We start from the raw sequence: 20912 nt of genomic DNA, 5'->3' as shown, positions 1-20912 counted from the left end.
GTATTCAGTCTGTCGAATAGTTGCCGGATATTTGGTATTAGTCTCTGGAGCATGCCGAATATTCGGTGTTTGGCATTTTGCCGAATATTCGGTGTTCGGCATTTTGCCGAATATATTATTCGTTGCAAGCCTAATTTAAATATTATTGATACTGTTATGGGCCACAATATTAGAACAAACATGTGTTGCTCAAAAGCACTATACAATTTTGAGCCATGGCCATAAGAAATTTTATTGATTTGCATGTTGTGTTATCAGTAACAAATATATTAATATTAATTTTGTAGCAATGATATACCCACGCAAATATTTGTTGAAGCTTTTCCTTAGCATGTCTTTTGAATTAAATCGTTAAATTATCGATAATTACGAGAATGAGGAGGATAACACATGAATTTTAGTGAAGAAAAATGTTTTTATTGCAAAACAAATAATCAAAACAAAAACTCAAATATGTGAGCACTAATTAATATAACTGAATATAACACAAAATTGTATACCAATTTTTAACTTCCCGAAGGAGAAGTTTATGTTTTCATAAAAAAATCCGATTCGCTGATTTTATGTTTTCTCGACGTTTCAAGCCATTCTGAATCGAATGAGACCAAAGTTGGAAAAAATATGTGTGTGTGTGTGTGCGTGTGCACCAGCAGATTTTTTGCCGCAAATCGCCGTATTCTCAAAAACGGCTGGACCGATTTCAAAAATTTAAAAGCCATTTGATGTATCTCGATGAGGACTATTGTTTGTCAGCTTTGTGCAGAAAAGTGAAAACTTTTTCGTCCACGTTTTAGCCCGCAATTCTGAATCGATTTTGAAAATTCAAAAATCTTTCGAAAGATATTGGTTGGAAATCGATCGAACTGATTAATTTTTGGTAGAGATCGGCCGGGCTGTTTTCTTGTAATGTAAATTTTTTCGTCGATTTTTATTATTTTTTTGACGGTAGATACCATAGTCTTCTTGATCATACTAAAATATTACTGCCCTACGACAACTCGTTTAGCTTTAAAAATTCATCAAAGTTTGCAAAAATTAGTATGGTCTTTTTAGCATTTGTCAAAATTAACGCTTTCATCGACGTTTGCTCAAAAACGCCTGAACCGATTTCAGAAATTTAAAAACCATTTGATGTATCTCGATGAGGATTATCGTTTCTCAGTTTTGTGCGACGATCCGCCGAGCCGTTTCTTTGTAATTTGGAAAAAAGTGTTAAACCTTTCGTCCACATTTAGGCTCACACTACCGAACCGATTTTAAAAAATCAAAAACTGTTCAAAAGATATTAGTCGGGAATGATACTGATGATTAGTTTTAGGTGAGAATCTACCGAGCCGTTTTCTTGTTGAAAAAAAAATAAGCCAATTTCCATGGAACTTTTTTGGGCAATATATATCATGGTGTTATAGAACTTACTGAAATATTACGGCCTTACAAGTAGTTTAATTCTAAAAATTCATCAAAGTTTGAGAAAATGAGTAGTTCTTTTGACATTTGTTAAAATTAAACTTAGATGATTTACCTGGTATAACGATAAATGCTTGGTCTTAATAAATATACTAAACAATTAAAGTCCTACAAAAAACTGGCTCAATTATAAAAATTATAGATTTTTGAAAATTTCCTTTAAAAAAATACTCCGACCGGGTTGACGTGTTCGATTTTCAATAATGTGTAATAAATCTTACTTCACTTTATCACTTCGAATCCTTTTTACTACTCATAAATTAATCTATCTATCATGAATTAAGTCGATTATTCACACAAATCGGGAAGTTCATGTAACTTGCCTCAAGGCAAAATACCAATACCAACTAGTTTTTTTACTAATTTAATATTAAAATAAAATAAATGAAAAGTGCCTTTATAATTATTTTAAAATACTCAGACAAATAGTTGATGCCCCGTGGTTCGTCAGTAACAAGACGATACATGACGATCTGAATATTTTATATATCGAGGAAGTAATAAGAAACTTCAGTGTCCACCACTTTCAAAAACTAGAAGCCCATCCAAATAAAATAGTTGCACAACTGCTTGAGATACCACATTCCAGGAGGCTCAAGCGTAAATCACCAATGGATAATATCCTTGTTGCTAAATTGCTAAATGGAACAATTTCTATATTTTTTATAGTAAATCATCTAAATATGTTAGTTAATTTAATGTTTTTTTGTAGTATTATTATATTATTTTATTATTTACTATTATTATATATTATTATTATTATTATTAGTTACTATTCTTATGTTACATTAACTTCCCGTAGGGTAAGTTATTGTAATGGGCCGAAAATCGAAATGGTTTTGAAGGTTTCTGAACATTTTGGCATACCTCAGAAACAATGGATGTGTGTGTGTGTATGTATATATGGATACAAATTTCCAGTCACGTTTTCGGATTAACCGATTTGAATGGTTTAAAAAACATTCGATTCCTATTGATAGGGAGATGAGCTGATTAGTTTTTGGCAAAGGCAGGTCCAGCGGTTACGGAGATAAAGAGCAAAGAGTGCAGAAAATACAAATCGAGTTTTTGCGAGAACGGAGCATCCGATTTGAATCATCTAAAAACATTCAATTAGTAATGATTGGGAGAAGTGTTTATTAGTTTTTGAAATGATTGTAGTAATGTTGGTAAGGTTGACACATAGATAAAAGAAGAGTAAGGTTGACACTTCTAATTATGCCAGCAACATATGAGTTTGTATTTCAGTCCACTAGTCTTTTAAGGCGAATGTCCACTAATAAATTGTAAAAATGAAGAAAATCTGAGCCAATAATAGGATAATTTGTCACATCTGCTATTACAAAGCGACATCGGAATTTTCTTCTCAAACCCAAATCTAGTTGAATATGCTTGGTAGTGCCCTCGTAATAATTTTCGTGGCCAAACACACAAATCTGATCCTGTGTCGACTAAAATTTGCAGTTTTGAATTTTTATCGGTAACAAACAGGCGGTGCGACGTCTTGAGGCAATCACTTGCCGCCATTAGCGACTGCCCTTCATGTTTTTGAATGCTGAAATGAGCAAGGTTTAGTACATTTTAAAGTTTTGTTCTGCCAGCGATGGTGATACCAATAAATGTCATATTTTTTTGATTGTCTGTTAAAATATGGACTATTACTTCTTGAACGTCGCTTGGTTTTGTTTTGGGCAAGTAATTTACTTACTTGCTTTCGTAAGTCCTCGACTGATTTTGTGAGTTCTGTAATATTACTATTTGTAGCAGATATTGCAGTACTTTCGATCACGTCGGGGTCACCAATTATGTAGGTAAACAAATGTTGATAGTAATAATATATATTTATTTCTTCTTATTTACACTACATCTGATACAACCGATAAGCGGTTGGTGAATGAGAATTATTCGATGATAGGTCTGGGTTTTATACCCAAACCTCAACGACGTGGACGTCTGCTATTGGTCATTCCAAAGTTGGTCAATTGGAGGGTTGCTACATGTATTTAAAAGGTGGCGCCACTTGTTAAATGTCAAAGCGATTTGATAAGTGTCTCATCTTTCTGCAAGTATATTCTATGCTCCAAATGTCAGATAATTAACCTAGAATCATTATCATAGGAAAAGGAAATCATTATCATATTAAAAAAGATTGTTGTTTGAACTGAATTATTATTTAGCACATAACTATTTTTGTAAATATTAAGTATACGCAGTGAAAATATTTAAACATGTCAGAAGCATCATTCATTACTGTGAATGATCCGGCAATTAAAATTGAGCCACCAGAATATTTAGAAGAAGAAATTAAACGCGAAATTGGGGATGAAATGGATGATCTTGATGATATTGTTAAATCTGAATCGTATACTGAGGATGATAAAACCTGTTTAGAAAGATTCATGAATTCCGAGGTAACTATCGAAGAAGAAGTCAAACAGGAATTATTTGAGACATCAGCTTATAAATGTGACATTTGTAATCGATCATTTGCAAAACAAATCAATTAAAAGAGCATATGGTCGATCATAAGCCTAGTAATAGCAAAGAACGCCCATTCAAATGCGACATCTGTCTCAAGACTTACAAACGAAAAAGTCATCTGAAAAGTCACATGATTATTCACAGCGGTGAACGCCCCCATGAATGCACTACATGTAATAAGAAATTCAAAGTATTAAGTACTCTCAAAAGTCACATGCTCATTCACAGTCTTGATCGCGCCTATCAATGCAATATATGCAAAAAGAAATTCGCACAATTAAATGGTCTAAAAAATCACATGCTCATTCACAGTGGTGAGCGCCCCCATCAATGCAATATATGCAATAAGACATTTGCACAATTAAGTACTTTGAAAAATCACAATCTAATTCACAGTGGTGAGCGCCCCTATAAATGCAATATATGCAATAAGACATTCACGCAATTAAGTACTCTGAAAAAACACAACCTAATTCACAGTGATGAGCGTCCTTATAAATGCATTATATGCAATAAGTCATTCACACAAGTAAGTACTCTGAAAAGTCACAACCTAATTCACAGTGGTGAGCGCCCCCATCAATGCAAGATATGCAATAAGGCATTCACAGAATTAAGTACTCTGAAAAAACACAACCTAATTCACAGTGGTGAGCGTCCTTTTAAATGCATTATATGCAATAAGTCATTCACACGAGTAAGTACTCTGAAAATCACAACCTAATTCACATTGGTGAGCGCCCCCATGAATGCAGTTTATGCAATAAGTCATTCACAACATTATATAGTTTGAAAAGTCACATGCTTTCTCATACCGGAGAGCGTGCCTATAAATGTGAAACATGCAATAAAGATTTGGTTGTTCGAGAAATTTGAGGAGACACATGTTAATTCATAGTCAGAAGCGAGATGAAAATAAGTGAAATATTTTTTACTTCGAAATATTTAGATACATGTTATAAAATATTCTTGCATGTAATGTAATATAAGAATGATTAAATAGAATAAAGTACATAGTAAACATATAATAATATGCATTTATTGATAACCAATTCAATTTTTATATAATTGTTTTATACATTTTTTGTGGTTTTTCTAATTTGTGACTTATTGCAATAGAAACTATTGGAGAATGTTATAAGTGTGTAAAACAAAATCAGTTTGGAAAATGAATAAACTCAATTTTTAATAATAATGATTTAAAAATAATTGTAATCATTTGCTATTAAATTTCAGAACCAACTCGTTTTTTATATAAGATAGTCTAATTTAACACCGGTATAATAATTTTTGGCCGAGGAGTGCTTACCTTGGTTTAATATCCTTCAAAATTTCATTTTTATAATTTGAACTAGTCACCTTAATATATAATTTTATAAAAAGCCAATTACAAATAACAACATCAAATACTTTAGCATTTGTTATTGAATTTCTAATAACAAAACAAGATCTTTGGAAACTAATTTCAACAACTAACAACAATATCAGATTTTTCGTATTATTTTTCATAAATGTGTTCTTCAAAATCTGCAAACTTAAAGTTTATAATAATACATAATATTAATATATAATAATAATAATAATAAGTGGTAGTCTGCCCGAAGGCAGGTCCATGGTGTGAGAGCCACCACAACAAATGATTTCCTTGCCCTTCATCCCATAACCTATTTATTTATTTAAGTATTTTTCTTTCCAAACTTTTGTTTCCATGCTTCTTGATCATGCTCTTCGGCTTTCAGTTCCCTGTATTTTCTCTTCTCGCGTAAGTCGTCAATCGTTTGCATTCTTCTTCTTCCCATTCCTTTTGTTCCTTCTATTTTACCCTCGACGACGTCGTGTAGGAGGCACTCTTTTTGCAAAAGAGATCCAATCCAGTTTCCTTTCCTTCTCAGAATTGTGCTCAGTAGAGTCCTTTCTTCGCCCACTCTTCTCAGGACTTCTTCATTTGTTACTTTGTCTGTCCACTTTATCTTTTCCATTAGCCTCTAGCACCACATTTAAAAACTCTCGAGGTAGTTTTTATCGGCCAGGGTCCATGTCTCCGATCCGTACAGAGCTATGCTCCAGACGTAGCACTTTATTAGTCTCTTCCGTAAGTCAAGACTCAGTTTGCTCGTCAGTAGCGTTCTCTTCTTTGTGAATGCCGCCTTGGCGCTTGCGATCCTTGTTCTGATCTCTTTCGTGCAGTATCCGTCTCTGGTTAGTATGCTTACCAGGTATTTGAAGTGATCCACGTCTTCCAATTCTCGATTTTCTACCGTTATCCTCAGGGGGTTATTTGTTTTTGTGATTCTCATCACTTTCGACTTGTCTATTGTTGTGCTTCGTATATTTCACTGCCTTAACAATGATATACCACAGCTTGTTTTTGCCTTGCAGCGGAGATTTAATAAAGGAAAAACACTTCAAGTCCTTATCGACTAATGGACAAACTTTTATTAACTTTAAGTACAGTAATCTCATGAATGAAAATTATAAATTATATTATAGAGTTTAATTTAGTATCGCCTGTATGCTGCAGTCCAAAAGAGAGACTGAAACTCGCATGTGCATCATAGGGTTATCGCCTTCGGATATCTTCGGGTATCTCCGATACCCTTCGCCTGTCCTAGCTAGTGGTGTGTATACTAATAGAGTATTCGATGTAGGGATGTGAAGCGGGCATAACACTATGTTGATTTCCATTCCGTATCTTCTACCCACTTCGACGATTCTGTTTATCACGTTTTGCAGCTCGTTTTGGTTTTTTGATATCACTACTAGATCATCAGCGTACTTTATGGTGGTGATTCTTCTTCCTTCAATCGAGAAATCTCCTGCGCCCTCAAGTGCCTCGTTGACGAGCCATTCTCCGTACAAGTTGAATAGGATCGGTGACATACAGCATCCTTGCCGCACTCCTCTACCTATTTCAACGCTTTTTGTATCTCCCTGGTTCATTCGAACTTTTACTTTCTGTCCCATATACAGATTCTGGATCAACCTGCGATCCCTCCAATCGACGTTAATAGATTTTAAAACTCCCATAAGCTTACTCCAGTTGACTCTGTCAAAAGCTTTCTGCCAATCTATAATACAGAAGCATATGTCCTCGTTAACGTCGAGACATCTGTCCGACATTATCCTCAGTATTCTAATAGCGTCCTTGGTGTCTCTTCCTTTTCTGAAACCAAACTGGTCTTCGCTCATGTGCTGCTCAATCTTATTTTCGAGTCGTCTTGTAAGGATTTTGGCTAGGGCCTTTCCTGTGTGCAAAATTAAATTGATCGTCCTGTGGTCGCTGCATTTATTCGCTTTGGGCTTTTTCTGAAGAGCTATCATCGTGACATCCAGAAAGTCCTTTGGCCATTCGCCCGTTCTGTATATTTGATTCAAAAATTTGGTCAGTTTCCTCAATCCGTTGTTGCCCAGCTCCTTCAGTAGGTCCGCCGGTATGTCGTCATCTCCCGTTGCCTTCTTCCTTATCTCATTTATTGCTCTCTCGACTTCGCTTTTCAATATGCACGGTCCCTTGTCGTCTTCGTCCACTGCTTTCTCTTCTTCGATCTCGATATCATCAGGACGATTTTTTCTATCGTACAATTTCTCAATGTATTTTTCCCATACGCTGAGAATTTTCTTGTGGTCACTCATTCTATTTCCACTGTCGTCTTCTATTTCGTATGTTTTTTTGCTTTTTCTTTAAATTCAGTTCATTTCTTTTGTAGCCTGAAACATTAAATCGCACCTACCTTGTTTTCGATGTTCCATTATCTTGTTGCATGTTTCTTACATGTATTTCACTTTCGCCTTCTCCGTTTCTCGCCTTAATTCATTATTCATTTTTCTATACATCCTTGGATCTGTATTCTTGTATTTTCTACGCTCATCCATTTTCTTGATCATCTCCTGGGTTATCCATGGTTTTCTAGCTACTTTTTCTAGCTTTTCGACGTTGTCTTCTAGCGTTTCCAGAAGTACACTTTTTACCTCCTTCCAATCTTTTTCTACTGCCTCTTCTCTATCATTTGTTCCGCTGAGCTTCGTCTCCATTTCTCTCCTCACTACGATTTTATTATTCCTCAGGTTTTTCAGATTCCATCTCTGTCTCTTTTTACCCGTTTTGCGGATGTTCTTTAGTTTTGTCTCTATATCGGTCGTCAGCAAATTATGACCGGAATCTATATCGGCCCCTGGAAAAGTATTAACGTCTTTCACGCTATTTCTGAATCTGTTCTTGACGATGATGTAATCGATTTGATATCGTTCGCTGTGTCCCGGGCTTTTCCAAGTATACAGCTTTGTCTTTCGCTTTTTGAACCACGTGCTTGCGATCATCAGATTGTTTCTGCGGCAAAAGTTGATCAGCATATTTCCTCTGTCGTTCCTTCTGCCCAGTCCGTATTTTCCGACTATCTTTTCCTCTGATCTATTTCCGACTACCCCATTAAAATCTTCCATGATCACCACGTTGACCTTTCCTTTGCCTTCCTGAGATAGCATCTCGTCTATCCGCTCGTAGATTTGTTCTACCTCCGCCTCGTCGTGGTTAGATGTCGGCATGTACACCTGCATCACCATCACGTCCACTGGCTCCGCTTTCATTTTCACACTCATCAAACGATCACTCACGCTGTTCACATTCAGCACACTCCTCACCGGCTTGTTTCTTACCATGACTGCCACTCCTCTCTCGGATTTGTCTCCTCCGGAGTGATACATTGTGAAACCGTCCGGTTCGGTTTCACCTTGCCCCTGCCATCTTACCTCGCTCAGTTCCACGACGTCCACTTTGCACATTTGCCATTTTCCTCTTGAGGTTTTTCAGTTTTCCTGCCCTCATCATTGTCCTGACGTTCAACGTTGATAACCTGAAAGGCAAATCGACCGCAGTTTTGTTGCTACTTTCGATGGCTTCCCTCTCCATAGCCTCCACCCGGAGATCCGAACGGGAGGTCATTACTCCGGAATATTTTACAGAAGAGGAAGTCATCATTGGAACCATTTTCTCGTAGAATGCTCTCACACCTACTCTGGGAAGAATGTAATGTGGTAGTATTCCCCTTTTCCTTTCCACATCGCAGCGCCCGGACCAGCTGCACCCGTCATTCGAGTCGCGCTCCGGACTTTTTGATCTGGAGCCATCTCGAGCATCATTTGCTCTGTGCCTCCAGTCAATACTGGTGTCGCTGCTGCCCGACACCAGCTAACTCGGTTAGCCAATTTCGCTGTTTTCAGCCATTCGTTGCCCACCCCCCACGACGAGGACGTTTATTTTACTAGTTTGTTTTATGTTTTATAATATTTATCACTATCTTTCTCTATTACACTACTATATTATTCTTTAAAAGATTATATTATTAAACCAATTATTTCCACTGTCAATACAAGCAAAATGTTTTTTGAATCCTTGAAATCAAACGCTCCGTACTCACAGAATGTGCATTTTTGGCAGTTTTCACCCCGTATCTTCAAAACTTGTGAACCTGCCTTTGCCAAAATCTAATTAGCAAGTCTCCCCATCAGTAGAAATTGAATATTTTTCGAATCATTCAAATCGTGTTCTCGAAGTCGTCCATAAAAATGAGTAAATTTTTTTTTAAGTTTATTTTTTTATTAACTTCCCGAAGGAGAAGTTTATGTTTTCATCAAAAAATCCGATTCGCTAATTTTATGTTTTCTCGACGTTTCAAGCCATTCTGAATCGAATGAGACCAAATTTGGAAAAAGTATGTGTGTGTGTGTGTGTGTATGTGAACAGATTTTTCGCCGTAAATCGACGTTTTCTCGAAAACGGCTGGGCCGATTTCAAAATTTTAAAAGCCATTTGATGTATCTCGACGAGGACTATCGTTTGTCAGTTTTGTGTAACGATCGGCCGAGACGTTTCTTTATAAATAGCAGAAAAGTGAAAAAATTTTCGTGCACGTTTTAGCCCGCAATTTTGAACCGATTATGAAGATTCAAAAACCGTTCGAAAGGTATTGATTGGGAATCGTGCTGATTAGTTTTTGGTAAAGATCGGCCGGGCCGTTTTTTTTTTTTTTTATAGTTTATAGTTTTCTTGTAATAACGTTTTTAAAAAAAAAATTCGACGATTTTTATGATTTTTTTTTTGACGGTAGATACCATAGTTTTCTAGGTCATACTAAAATATTACGGCCCTACGACAATTGATTTAACTTTGAAAATTTGTCAAAGTTTGCAAAAATTGGTATCGTTTTTTTGGCATTTGTCAAAATTGGACCTTTCATCGACGTTTTATCAAAAACGCCTGAACCGATTTCAGAAATTTAAAAGCCATTTGATGTATTTAGATTAGATTAGATTAGAGAACTATCGTTTTGTGCGACGATCTGCCAAGCCGTTTCTTTGTAATTTGAAAAAAAGTGTTAAACTCTTTGGCCACATTTAAGCTCATCCTACCGAACCGATTTTAAAAAATCAAAAACTGTTCGAAAGATATTAGTTGGGAATGATGCTGATTAGTTTTAGGTGAAAATCTACCGAGCCGTTTTCTTGTAATTAACTGTTGAAAAAAAATGTTGAACTTTTCGTCCACATTTACCGAACCGATTTTAAAAAATCAAAAACTGTTCGAAAGATATTAGTTGGGAATGGTACTGATTAATTTTAGGTGAAAATCTACCGAGCCGTTTTCTTGTAATGAACTGTTGAAAAAAAAATTAAGCCGATTTTCATGGAACTTTTTTTGGCGATATACATCATGGTCTTATAGAACTTACTGTAATATTACGGCCTTACGACAAGTAGTTTAATTTTAAAAATTCGTCAAACTTTGCTAAAATTATTATCGTTTTTTTTAAAGTAGGATTGATGAAGTATATTATTTACACATTTTTTTTGATTAAGTCGATTATTTACGCATATCGGGAAGTTCATGTAACTTGCCTCAAGGCTAAATACCAAACCAACTAGTTTAAGTTTTCTTTTAATTTAACCAAATGTTTAAATCGTAAAGATATACAAAAAAAAAATATTTTTGTTGTTTTTGCATTTATTATCTGTAACTTTGATCTAAATGATCCAAAAAATATTCTTCTTGTGTTGGCAAAACAATTGTTGTTAAAAATTATTTTTTTAATTTAAAAAAAATCCAGAATAATTCTTTTGTAATCAAAAATAATTTAGATTTTAAATTTAATTTAATTTTTAGTGGCTAAAGATCTGAAGCTAACTTATATACTTTAAATAAATAACTTTAACTTGATAATTCAGTTTTATAATTATTATAAGTATTAGAAAATGTTACAGTATTTATAATAATAATATGAAAATATTTATATTTTTCGATCATTTTGTTACTGTATGGAAAGTTCCAGCAATTTGCCCTAAGGCACGATTCCGTATACCACTAGTTTCATAATATTTTATTGTCTATGATGTAATAATCCACTCTTCCATCCATATCTATATCCATCTCTCTATATCTATCCATCACTCTATCCATCCATACTTTTCTTTTATCTATGTAATAATAATTCTAGAATTAATAATAAAAACGTTTGTTGACAGTTGAGTTGAGAATGTATTTAAAAAGTGGCGCCACTTGTTAAATGTCAAAGCGAGTTGATAAGTGTCTCATCTTTCTGCAAGTATACTCTATGCTCCAAATGTCAAATAATTAACGTAGACAATATAATAAATGTATCAAGTTGAAATTATTGTCGGTTAAACTGAGTTATTATTTAGTACATAACAATTTTCGTTAATATTTACTGAGTTTAAGCAGTGAAAATATTGAAACATGTCAGAAGCATCATTTTTTACTATGAATGATCTCGCAATTAAAATTGAGCCACCAGAATATTCAGAAGAAGAAATTAAACGCGAAATTGAGGATGAAATGGATGATCTTGATGATATTGTTAAATCTGAAACGTGTACTGAGGATGATAAAACCTGTTTAGAAAGATTCATGAATTCAGAAGTGACTATAGAAGAAGAAGTCAAACACGAATTATTCGAGACATCAGCTTATAAATGTGACATTTGTAATAGATCATTTGCAGAATTACATCAATTAAAAGAGCATATGGTCGATCACAAGCCTAGTAATGACAAAGTATGCCCATTCAAATGCGACATCTGTCTCAAGACTTACAAACGAAAAGGTCATCTGACAAATCACATGATTATTCACAGTGGTGAGCGCCCCCATGAATGCACTACATGTAATAAGAAATTCAAAATATTAAGTACTCTCAAAAGTCACATGCTCATTCACAGTGGTGAGCGCCCCCATCAATGCAAGATATGCAATAAGGCATTCACAGAATTAAGTACTCTGAAAAAACACAACCTAATTCACAGTGGTGAGCGTCCTTTTAAATGCATTATATGCAATAAGTCATTCACACAATTAAGTACTCTGAAAAGACACAACCTAATTCACAGTGGTGAGCGCCCCCATGATTGCAGTATATGCAATAAGTCATTCACAACATTATATAATTTGAAAAGTCACATGCTTTTTCATACCAGAGAGCGTGCTTATAAATGTGAAACATGCAATAAGAGATTTGCTAATTCGAGCAATTTGAGGAAACACATGTTAATTCATAGTCGGAAGCGAGATGAAAATCAGTGAAATATAAATATATTTTTTACATTGAAATTTTTAGATACATGCTATAAAATATTCTTGTGTGTAATGTAATATAAGAATGAATAAATAAAATAAAATACATAGTAAACATTACATAATATGCATTTATTGAGAATTAATTCAATTTTTATATAATTGTTTTAAACATTTTTTGTGGTTTTTCTAATTTGTGATTTACTTGCAATAGAAACTATTGGAGAATGTTATCAAGTGTGCAATACAAAATCAGTTTGGAAAATGATTAAACTCAATTTTTAATAATAATGATTTAAAAATAATTGTAGTCATTTGCTATTTAATTTCAGAACCAATTCGATATTTATATGAGATAGTCTAATTTAACACCAGTATAATAATTTTTGGTCGAAGAGTCCTTAGCTTTGTTTAATGTCCTTCAAAATTAGATGGTGAGTTGTTCCATCGTGATGATTTTTATTATTACAGTTTATACTTATAAACTTTCTATTGATATATCAAAATCATCACGATGAAACAACTTGCCATTGATCAAAAGTCAAAGTCAAATCATCACAACAGCTTATAGGACCTTATAGAAAGGTTCTGATTGCTCATTTGAGCTCATTTCTGTTTGATATCACTGATGCTTGACTGAAATCTTGATTGAAATCCCATAGCTCTATAGCTCCCATCTCTCTGATCAAGAGGGAGACCATTTCTAGATAGATTAATTACAAAATAATATTTTCATCATATAATTATCAGAAACTATTATTTTTTAAATGACGTCAAATTTTGTTTATATTGAGTTAGGTCACTGACACGTCTGGGCAGAGTCCGACTATTATTAAAATCAGGGAACAGCAACCATTGGAATTATATAGAACGTATTGCAATTAAATTAAAATACAATTGGATGCTACCTAAATATCAATATACATTAGTATAAATATTAATATGTAAACCTGCTTGTTGTTTTTTATAGCAGCAGATAGCTAGATAAGTATAGGAATTACGTTCATAAGATTTTACAACGCGAATCAAAAATCTAAATTCATCATTTTTCTAACATTGGGAGTATATATAGTTTTTTATTAAATATAATATTAATAAAACAATTAACAATAATTATAATAAACTATAAAAAATATGGATCATTTGTTATTTTGCCAACTGTTACAAACCCTTGGTATTGCCTCACAAGAGAATAGCATCAGTCGTATTATGCATTTCATATTTTACAGACATCAATTATGGAATTCTGATTTGAACCAGATTAATCTGGTTATAAATTATTCAATAAATAAAACAAAATTAGAAGCTATTACAACAAGATAATATTGATACGATCAAATCAGTTTTATAAATTCATTAATCTTATTGCAATTCCAAAAAGCACTGAAAACACTGAAAATTTTCTTTTTTTTTAACTTTTTAAGATTCCAAGAATTTCAAAAAAGTGCATGAATCTAAGAAGTTTTCTGAAATTCATACAATATAGTTTTGAACTAGAATTTTCAAACATTCGTTTAAATTGAATTAACCACACTGTAGACTATTTGATTAGAAAAGACGAGAAGGTCCATTAATTTATAAACTTTACTTATCTTTAATATTAATTCCATTATTGCAACCTAATAGTTTAACTTTATTCATATTTAATATCAATTATGTTTAAATATTTGCATTGAAATCGGTATATCGAAGGTTGAAATTATTTTGACATTATTTGTTCACCTATTTCTATAAGAGTAATATTTTTTTATACACCCATCAAGAAGATGATGCTTTATAATTAAATGTTTTTTTAGAAAATGATTCATCGGTGAGCCTACCTATATTTGATACATTTTTTTATTAGAATTTCTTTAATACTGATAATATATACTGAAAATATGCTAGAATCCAGCATATTTTCAGTATATATCATCAGTATTAAAGAAATTCTAAAAAAAATGTATCAAAAATACTTAGGCTATCTAGCAGATAGATATATATTTTCAATTTCAAGTGTATATCAAATTCACTACTGCTTGGTAATTGTGGAAAGCTAGTTTCAAAGCCAAAGATCTTACAACTGAATAACGGAGAAGCCATATTTGTTATCGCAAACTTCATATTTTAACTTCATAAATAACACCCAAAAAGTAAATTATCTTTTTTCAGTTATTAGAATGAATTATTTTTAGTCTTTTCAAAAAAAAATATTTTTCAAATATCGGGAGATCCGATATGGCGGCGAGAGCAGCAAAGACTTTGAGACGCCTCGTACTCTAAAACCATATTGATTTTACAAAAAAACGGTTATTGAATGAATTGTAGGAAATTTTGTCTAGTTTAATTCGCACTTACTTTTATAGTATAATAATCCAGAAAGGAGATATTGTTGAAAAAGTGTTTTGTCGCCATTTTTTCAATATGGCGGCGCCTTGCTATAAAAATTCGATGTGGAAAAGTTGAAATTTGTTAAAAGCACCTCGAAATCTATAAGATTACCAATTTTCAAAATGCCCGGAGTACTATACCGGCAAAACTACCAATTGACTGGAGTAAATAGAAATCACTCCAATGAGCAACTTACAATGGTCCTTGTATTTAGTTAGTCTACTAGTACAAACTTGAATTAAATGTATCTTCAGTTCATCATAAATAATTTATCAAATACATGCCATGAAGCTCCATCAGTTATATGTGTAGAATTAGCCCTTTCCACTCGCGAATTGGGAGATTTATAAGCATTTTGCCGCTGGAGCGGCGACATCCGAGAGGAAAGGGTGAAATTATGAACATTGGATGATGGTGATGTTAAAGTTCTTGGTGCAACCCTAAAGTTGAGATTCTTACCTTCAGACAGTACTTATGATTGTCTAAAATTTAAGAAGTTTTTCTTAAAAGATTTGTGCTATATTAATATTTGAGATTTGTTCAAAATATGATTTGTGCTCAATTAATCCATGCATTTCAGCTTATTAGCTCTTGTCTTAATTTCTTGAATATTTGCACGGATGTGACGTCTCCAATTTTGTTTCGAACCAATTTTTATATTTAAACACTTAACAGTAGAGGATGGGCAATAGAATTTCCCAAAAAGGAGATTCTAAGGCCAAATTGTTTTTGATTGATTAATATTTAGATATAGCATCATTTTAGCGAATATTCAGGCATGATAATTCTTTTTGTTTTTTTTTTTTAATTACAATCTGTCACACTTAGGACATTCAGTAATTGTATTGACATTATTATATGGATTTGTGAATGGATGGTAACCCACTAGTTGTCCAATCCAATTATGACTAATTAGCTATACTCGAAGTATTTGCAAACATTTTTATAGGCATTTGCAACGCAATTTATTCATTATAATAAAGTTACATAATCATTTTACATGTTAGATTATTTAATGATTTATTTTTATGCAAAATATACTTTCATTGCATCCTTAAGTATCGAAGTAGATTAAATTGTATAACTTATTTTAAAGATAAAAATTCAATATCTTGAAGATGTAAATTTATGCATTTCATGTACTTGAAGTAAATGCAATAAAAATATGTCTTATCATACAAAGTGCACCGTTATCAAGTCGCAATAAATCAATATTAACAATAATATTCAATGCTTCTGGGATCATCAGATCGTGCACGCTATTTATTATTGAGACAGAAATTGTGAAAATATTTTACCAGAAAATATTAAAGGATTTGTAATTAACTGATAATAATTGAAATAATGAAACTTATTTAAAATAGAAATAACCAAGTGATGATTTTATACATCCAACTAAATTTCAAACGTCAAATTCTTTCCTAATTTTTATTTTTTTTTTTATTTTTGAAGATCAAACAGAACTTAGCGGTTTGGTAAGCTGTTGTGATAACCTTTCTTCTTAACAGCATTGCTTTTTAGAAGGCAACCCAATAGTCAACCTTTATACATTTTTGTATATTAAACATAATTTTATCATTAGAACTTCTCTATCATAGTAATGAGCCGAAAATCGAATTTTTTTGCATTTATCAACGTTTTGAAGGTTTCTGAATATATTGGCATATCTCAGAAAAAATGAATGCGCGTGTGTGTGTTTTGTGTGTCTGCATTTTTCCGTTCACGTTTTTGGACGCACGGATCAACCGATTTAAATGGTTCAAAAAACATTCGATTCTAATTGATATGAAGCTGTGCTGATTAGTTTTTGGCAAAAGCAGGTCCAGCCGTTACGGAGATAAAGAGCAAAGAGAGCAAAAAATAGAAATCGAATTTTTCAGAGAACCGAGCATCCGATTTGAATTATCTAAAAACATGCAATTAGTAATGATTGCGAGAAGTGGTTATTAGTTTTTGGCAAAGGCAGGCCCAGCCATTTGAAAGATACAGAGCTAAATATACAAAAAAGCAGTTTTTAAGAGAAATGAATAACTCAAAAAACTTTCGGCTTGTGTTGACAAAACAATTGCATTTGGAAAAAAAATTCATTTCATTTTCCTTTTGTATATCGAAAATAAATCAGATTTTAATTTTACTTCTGGCTAAACTTTTAAAGCTCACTTATATACTTTAAATGCATATTTTTGACTTTGTGATTCAGTTCATATAATTTTTACAAATACTAGACAATGTTACAGTATTTATAATAATCTATTTGAAAACATTTATTCTTCGAACATTTTGTTACGGTACGGGAAGTTCCAGCAATTTGCCTTAGGGCGCGATGCCATACACCACTAGTTTTTTTTCAACTTTCCGTGGGGTAAGTTATAGTAATCGCAAAAAAATCAAAAATGAAAATTTTTATATATCTTTACGTTTCAGAGGTTTTCGAACATTTTGGCATACCTTAGATAAAATTTTTATATATCTTTACGTTTCAAAACCTTCTGAACATTTTGGCATACCTTAGAAAAAATGTATGTATGTGTGTGTGTGTCAATCATTTGGCGGTCAAATTATCAGATATTTTATAGGCATTTAAGTATAATAGACAATAATAAGTATAAATTTTGTTTACATTTCTATGGGATCCGTACCAATGCTTATCCGTTAGATGGCGGCGCGGCGCTTACGCGCTTCGATATTTTGTCACTATGCCGTTAAAGCAGCACGATTGCTTTAAAAAAAAGTTCAAAACTTCCAAAATATTTCAAAATAAAGAAAACGAGCCAAAAAGTTTTTTTTCCAAAAAAATAATGTTTTTTCAAAAATTTATAGTTTCTCAAATATCTATTTTTTTCAAAGTAATTTTTTGGTCAAAAATGTTAATCTTTTTAAATTTTTTTTTTTGGTTCTGGAAGTTCGAGCAATTTGCAAGGCAAGTTTAATTTCGAATTAACTACACTTTTTTCATAAATTCTATGTCATTGACAGGATTAGATCCAAAGATCCCTGTCGTGTGAATCAAACCCTGTACTATGTGAGCTATGCACTCAACTTATATAATAATTAGACTCCTGTCATTCATAACTACAAAATAAAAATGTTTGCAACCCCTGATGAAAGTATTCGAGTGCATCATCATGCAGATCGATGTCGTACAAACTCGACTTGTTTGATGCAAATAATAAATAAAATGCATCGCTGTTTTGCTCGGCGGACGAACTGGCTCACAAGGTCAATTCGTGCAGCCAAAGAGCGAGGATGAAAAACGAAAACATATTCTCAATCGGAGGAGAAAATGGTAACATTATTACAAAATATATATTACAGTTTTGCATGTTTGATATTTCTCAAGAAGAAATGCGTGTATTGTTTTACAATCACTATATTTCACTAGAAGATATTCCATCTAACTTTTGTTCTAACCCATTTCACTCGCCTGTTCCTTCTAAGGGGACAGCGTAAATCTGTCTGTACTAGGGTTTGTCGGTTTTCAAAAACCGGTTTTAAAAACCGTTTTTTTGGCAAAAATTATCGAATTCAATACCCGAGTTCAGCTTAATTGTTTTTAAAACTAAAATTGATATTAACAAGTATGTATCTAATTTTTTTTTTAAATTTAATGAAAGTTTTTTATTTAAAAATGTATTATTTTTATTTATTCGAAAACTTTCCTATCACTATCATGAAAATATTTTCATTATTACATGTGAAAATAATGCATGAATAACGAATAATTATTTTCAAAGTTTTTTAATCAAGATAAACTATTATATTTTAGTTCTTCTAATTAAAATTAAAATAATTTTGTTTACTATTCATAAAATTGAACAATAAATCACTTCAAACAAATACTGCTCTAATTCGCCCTAAATTTGCAGATACATAATATTCGAGCCAAAATTTATTATCTATATAAAATTCGAAAACCGGTTAAAACCGGTTTTTTAGTAAAATTAAAATTCGAAAACCGGTTTTCTGAAATGTCGGTTTTTGTATAAACCCTAGTCTGTCTCATCTGGGATAGTTTGTATATAAATGACTCAGTTCGCATTGAAGCGTCGAATAAAGTACATAAAGGATTAGCAACCCGCAGCTTTATGCGGCCTTTTTCCGAAGGAGAAGTTTATGTTTTCATCTAATTTTATGTTTTCTCGGCGTTTCAAACCATTCTGAACCGAATGAGACCAAATTTGGAATTTGGAAAATTCAAAAACCATTTGATGAAACTTGATATACACTTTGTTTCTTAGTAATTAGCAGAGAAGTGAAAAATTTTCCGTCCACGTTTTTGCCAAAAAATGTGAATTAGTTTCAAAAATTCCATAACTATTCGAGATATATTATTTGGGTGTCGTGTTGATTAATTTAGGACAAAGACCGGACGAGCCGTTTCTTTGTAATTAACTGTTGAAAATTTTTTTTGGTGAAACTTTTTATTTTGGTCAAATAGTTGTTTGTTTCATATTTGTTATTTATTTGTTGTCTTATATTTGGTTCGGTTTTCACAATATATTTGATCAAAGTCAAATTGAAATGATAAAATGAAACTAGTGGTGTATGGCATCGTGCTTAAAGGCAAATTGCTGAAACTTCCCGTACCGTAACAAAATGATCGAGGATTATTAAATGTTTTCATATAGATTTTAATAAATATTGTAACATTGTCTAATATTTCTAAGAATTATATGAACTAAATTGCAAAGTTTAAATTATTTGTTTAAAGTACGTATATTAGAAAAAAATTATAATTAAAACCTGAATTTTTCTTGATATACTAAAAAAATTAAAAAAGAAAAAATCGAAAAAAAATAGAAACAATTTTTTTTTTCCAAAAACAAATATTTTGTTGAGACAAGCAGAAAGTTTTTTGAATAATTCAAATCGGACGCTTAGTTCTCTTAAAAACTGCAATTTCTAGCACATTTAGCTCAGTATCTTCAAAATGGCTGGACCTGCCTTTGTTAAAAGCTAATCACCTCTTCTCCCAATCATTACAAATTGAATGTTTTTAAGATCATTCAAATCGGAACTCCGTTCTCTCAAAAACTCAATTTCTATTTTCTGCACTCTTTGCTCCATATCTCCGTAACGGCTGGACCTGTCTTTGCTAAAAACTAACAGCACATTTCCCTATCTATAGGAATCGAATTTATTTAAACCATTTAAATCGGTTGATTCATGCGTCCAAAAACCTAGACGAAAAATTGTATCCATACACTCATACACATCCATTTTTACTGAGGTATGCCAAAATGTTCAAAACGTGAAGAAATGTAAAAGTTTTTAGACGATCACAATAACTTACCTACGGGAAAAATAAAAAGTTTCATAAATAAAAATTTTTCAACAGTTAATTACAAAGAAAAACTTTGCCGATCTTTGTTCAAAATTAATAAGAGCGACTTCGAAATAATATCTGTCAAATATTTCTAAATTTTTTAAAATTGATTTAGAATTTTTGGCTAAAACCGATTTTTTTTTCAATGTTTTCAAAAATCCAACCAACACGAGTGCTCATCAAGTTTCATCGGTAAAAGGTCAGAAAACGCTACTCATTTTTTCAAACTTTGATGAATTTTTAAAATTAAACGACTTATCGTTGGGCCGTAATGGTAGGTATCATGGTATCGCCAAACAAATTTCATAAAAATCGTCGAAAAAAAAATTTAACAGTTATTATTACGAGAATTTGTGCCTTTTCCCAAATCTTTACCAAAAACTAATCAATAATATCCCAACTAATATCTTCCGAACTGTTTTTGAATTTTCAAAATCGATTCAGAATTGCAATCCATAACGTAGACGAATTTACTCTTTTACTTTTCTGCGATTTACAAAGAAATGGCTTGACCGATCGTAGCGCAAAACTGATTACACTAGTCTGAGATACATCGAATGGCTTTTAAATTTTTGAAATCGGTCTAGCTGTTTTTGACAAAACGTCAATTTACGGTGAAAAATCTGTTCGCATACACACACACGTACTTTTTCCAAATTTGGTCTCATTGGATTCTTGAAACGTCGA

The 20912-nt window shown here is 32.5% G+C and overlaps 3 protein-coding genes across 3 annotated transcripts; 2 read left to right on the top strand and 1 right to left on the bottom strand.

Annotated features, from left to right (window-relative positions):
- Positions 1–3982: 3982 nt before the first annotated feature.
- LOC113389311 (zinc finger protein 708-like) lies at positions 3983–4672 on the top strand. Its single transcript, XM_026626356.1, has one exon. It carries the CDS (start codon positions 3983–3985, stop codon positions 4670–4672), a length of 690 nt encoding a protein of 229 aa, XP_026482141.1.
- Positions 4673–7716: 3044 nt separating this feature from the next.
- LOC113389309 (craniofacial development protein 2-like) lies at positions 7717–8649 on the bottom strand. The gene has a single exon (XM_026626355.1). It carries the CDS (start codon positions 8647–8649, stop codon positions 7717–7719), a length of 933 nt encoding a protein of 310 aa, XP_026482140.1.
- A 2985-nt stretch (positions 8650–11634) lies between these two features.
- LOC113389308 (gastrula zinc finger protein XlCGF8.2DB-like) lies at positions 11635–12538 on the top strand. The gene has a single exon (XM_026626354.1). It carries the CDS (start codon positions 11696–11698, stop codon positions 12536–12538), a length of 843 nt encoding a protein of 280 aa, XP_026482139.1. The 5' UTR covers positions 11635–11695.
- The last annotated feature ends 8374 nt before the right edge of the window (positions 12539–20912 follow it).

This window comes from Ctenocephalides felis, unplaced genomic scaffold (genome assembly GCF_003426905.1).
Source record: "Ctenocephalides felis isolate EL2017-DRISC unplaced genomic scaffold, ASM342690v1 CF-g0.4_SCAFFOLD_03573, whole genome shotgun sequence".
Classification (NCBI taxonomy): Eukaryota; Metazoa; Arthropoda; class Insecta; order Siphonaptera; family Pulicidae; genus Ctenocephalides; species Ctenocephalides felis.
The sequence above is the reverse complement of the archived record's forward strand: the minus strand, read 5'-3'. Positions and strand labels throughout refer to the sequence as shown.

What these genes read in the sequence shown, in the direction of transcription:
- LOC113389311 (XM_026626356.1), top strand. Translation starts at nt 3,983, where the DNA reads ATGGTCGATCATAAGCCTAGTAATAGCAAAGAACGCCCATTCAAATGC.
- LOC113389309 (XM_026626355.1), bottom strand. Translation starts at nt 8,649, where the DNA reads ATGTATCACTCCGGAGGAGACAAATCCGAGAGAGGAGTGGCAGTCATG.
- LOC113389308 (XM_026626354.1), top strand. Translation starts at nt 11,696, where the DNA reads ATGTCAGAAGCATCATTTTTTACTATGAATGATCTCGCAATTAAAATT.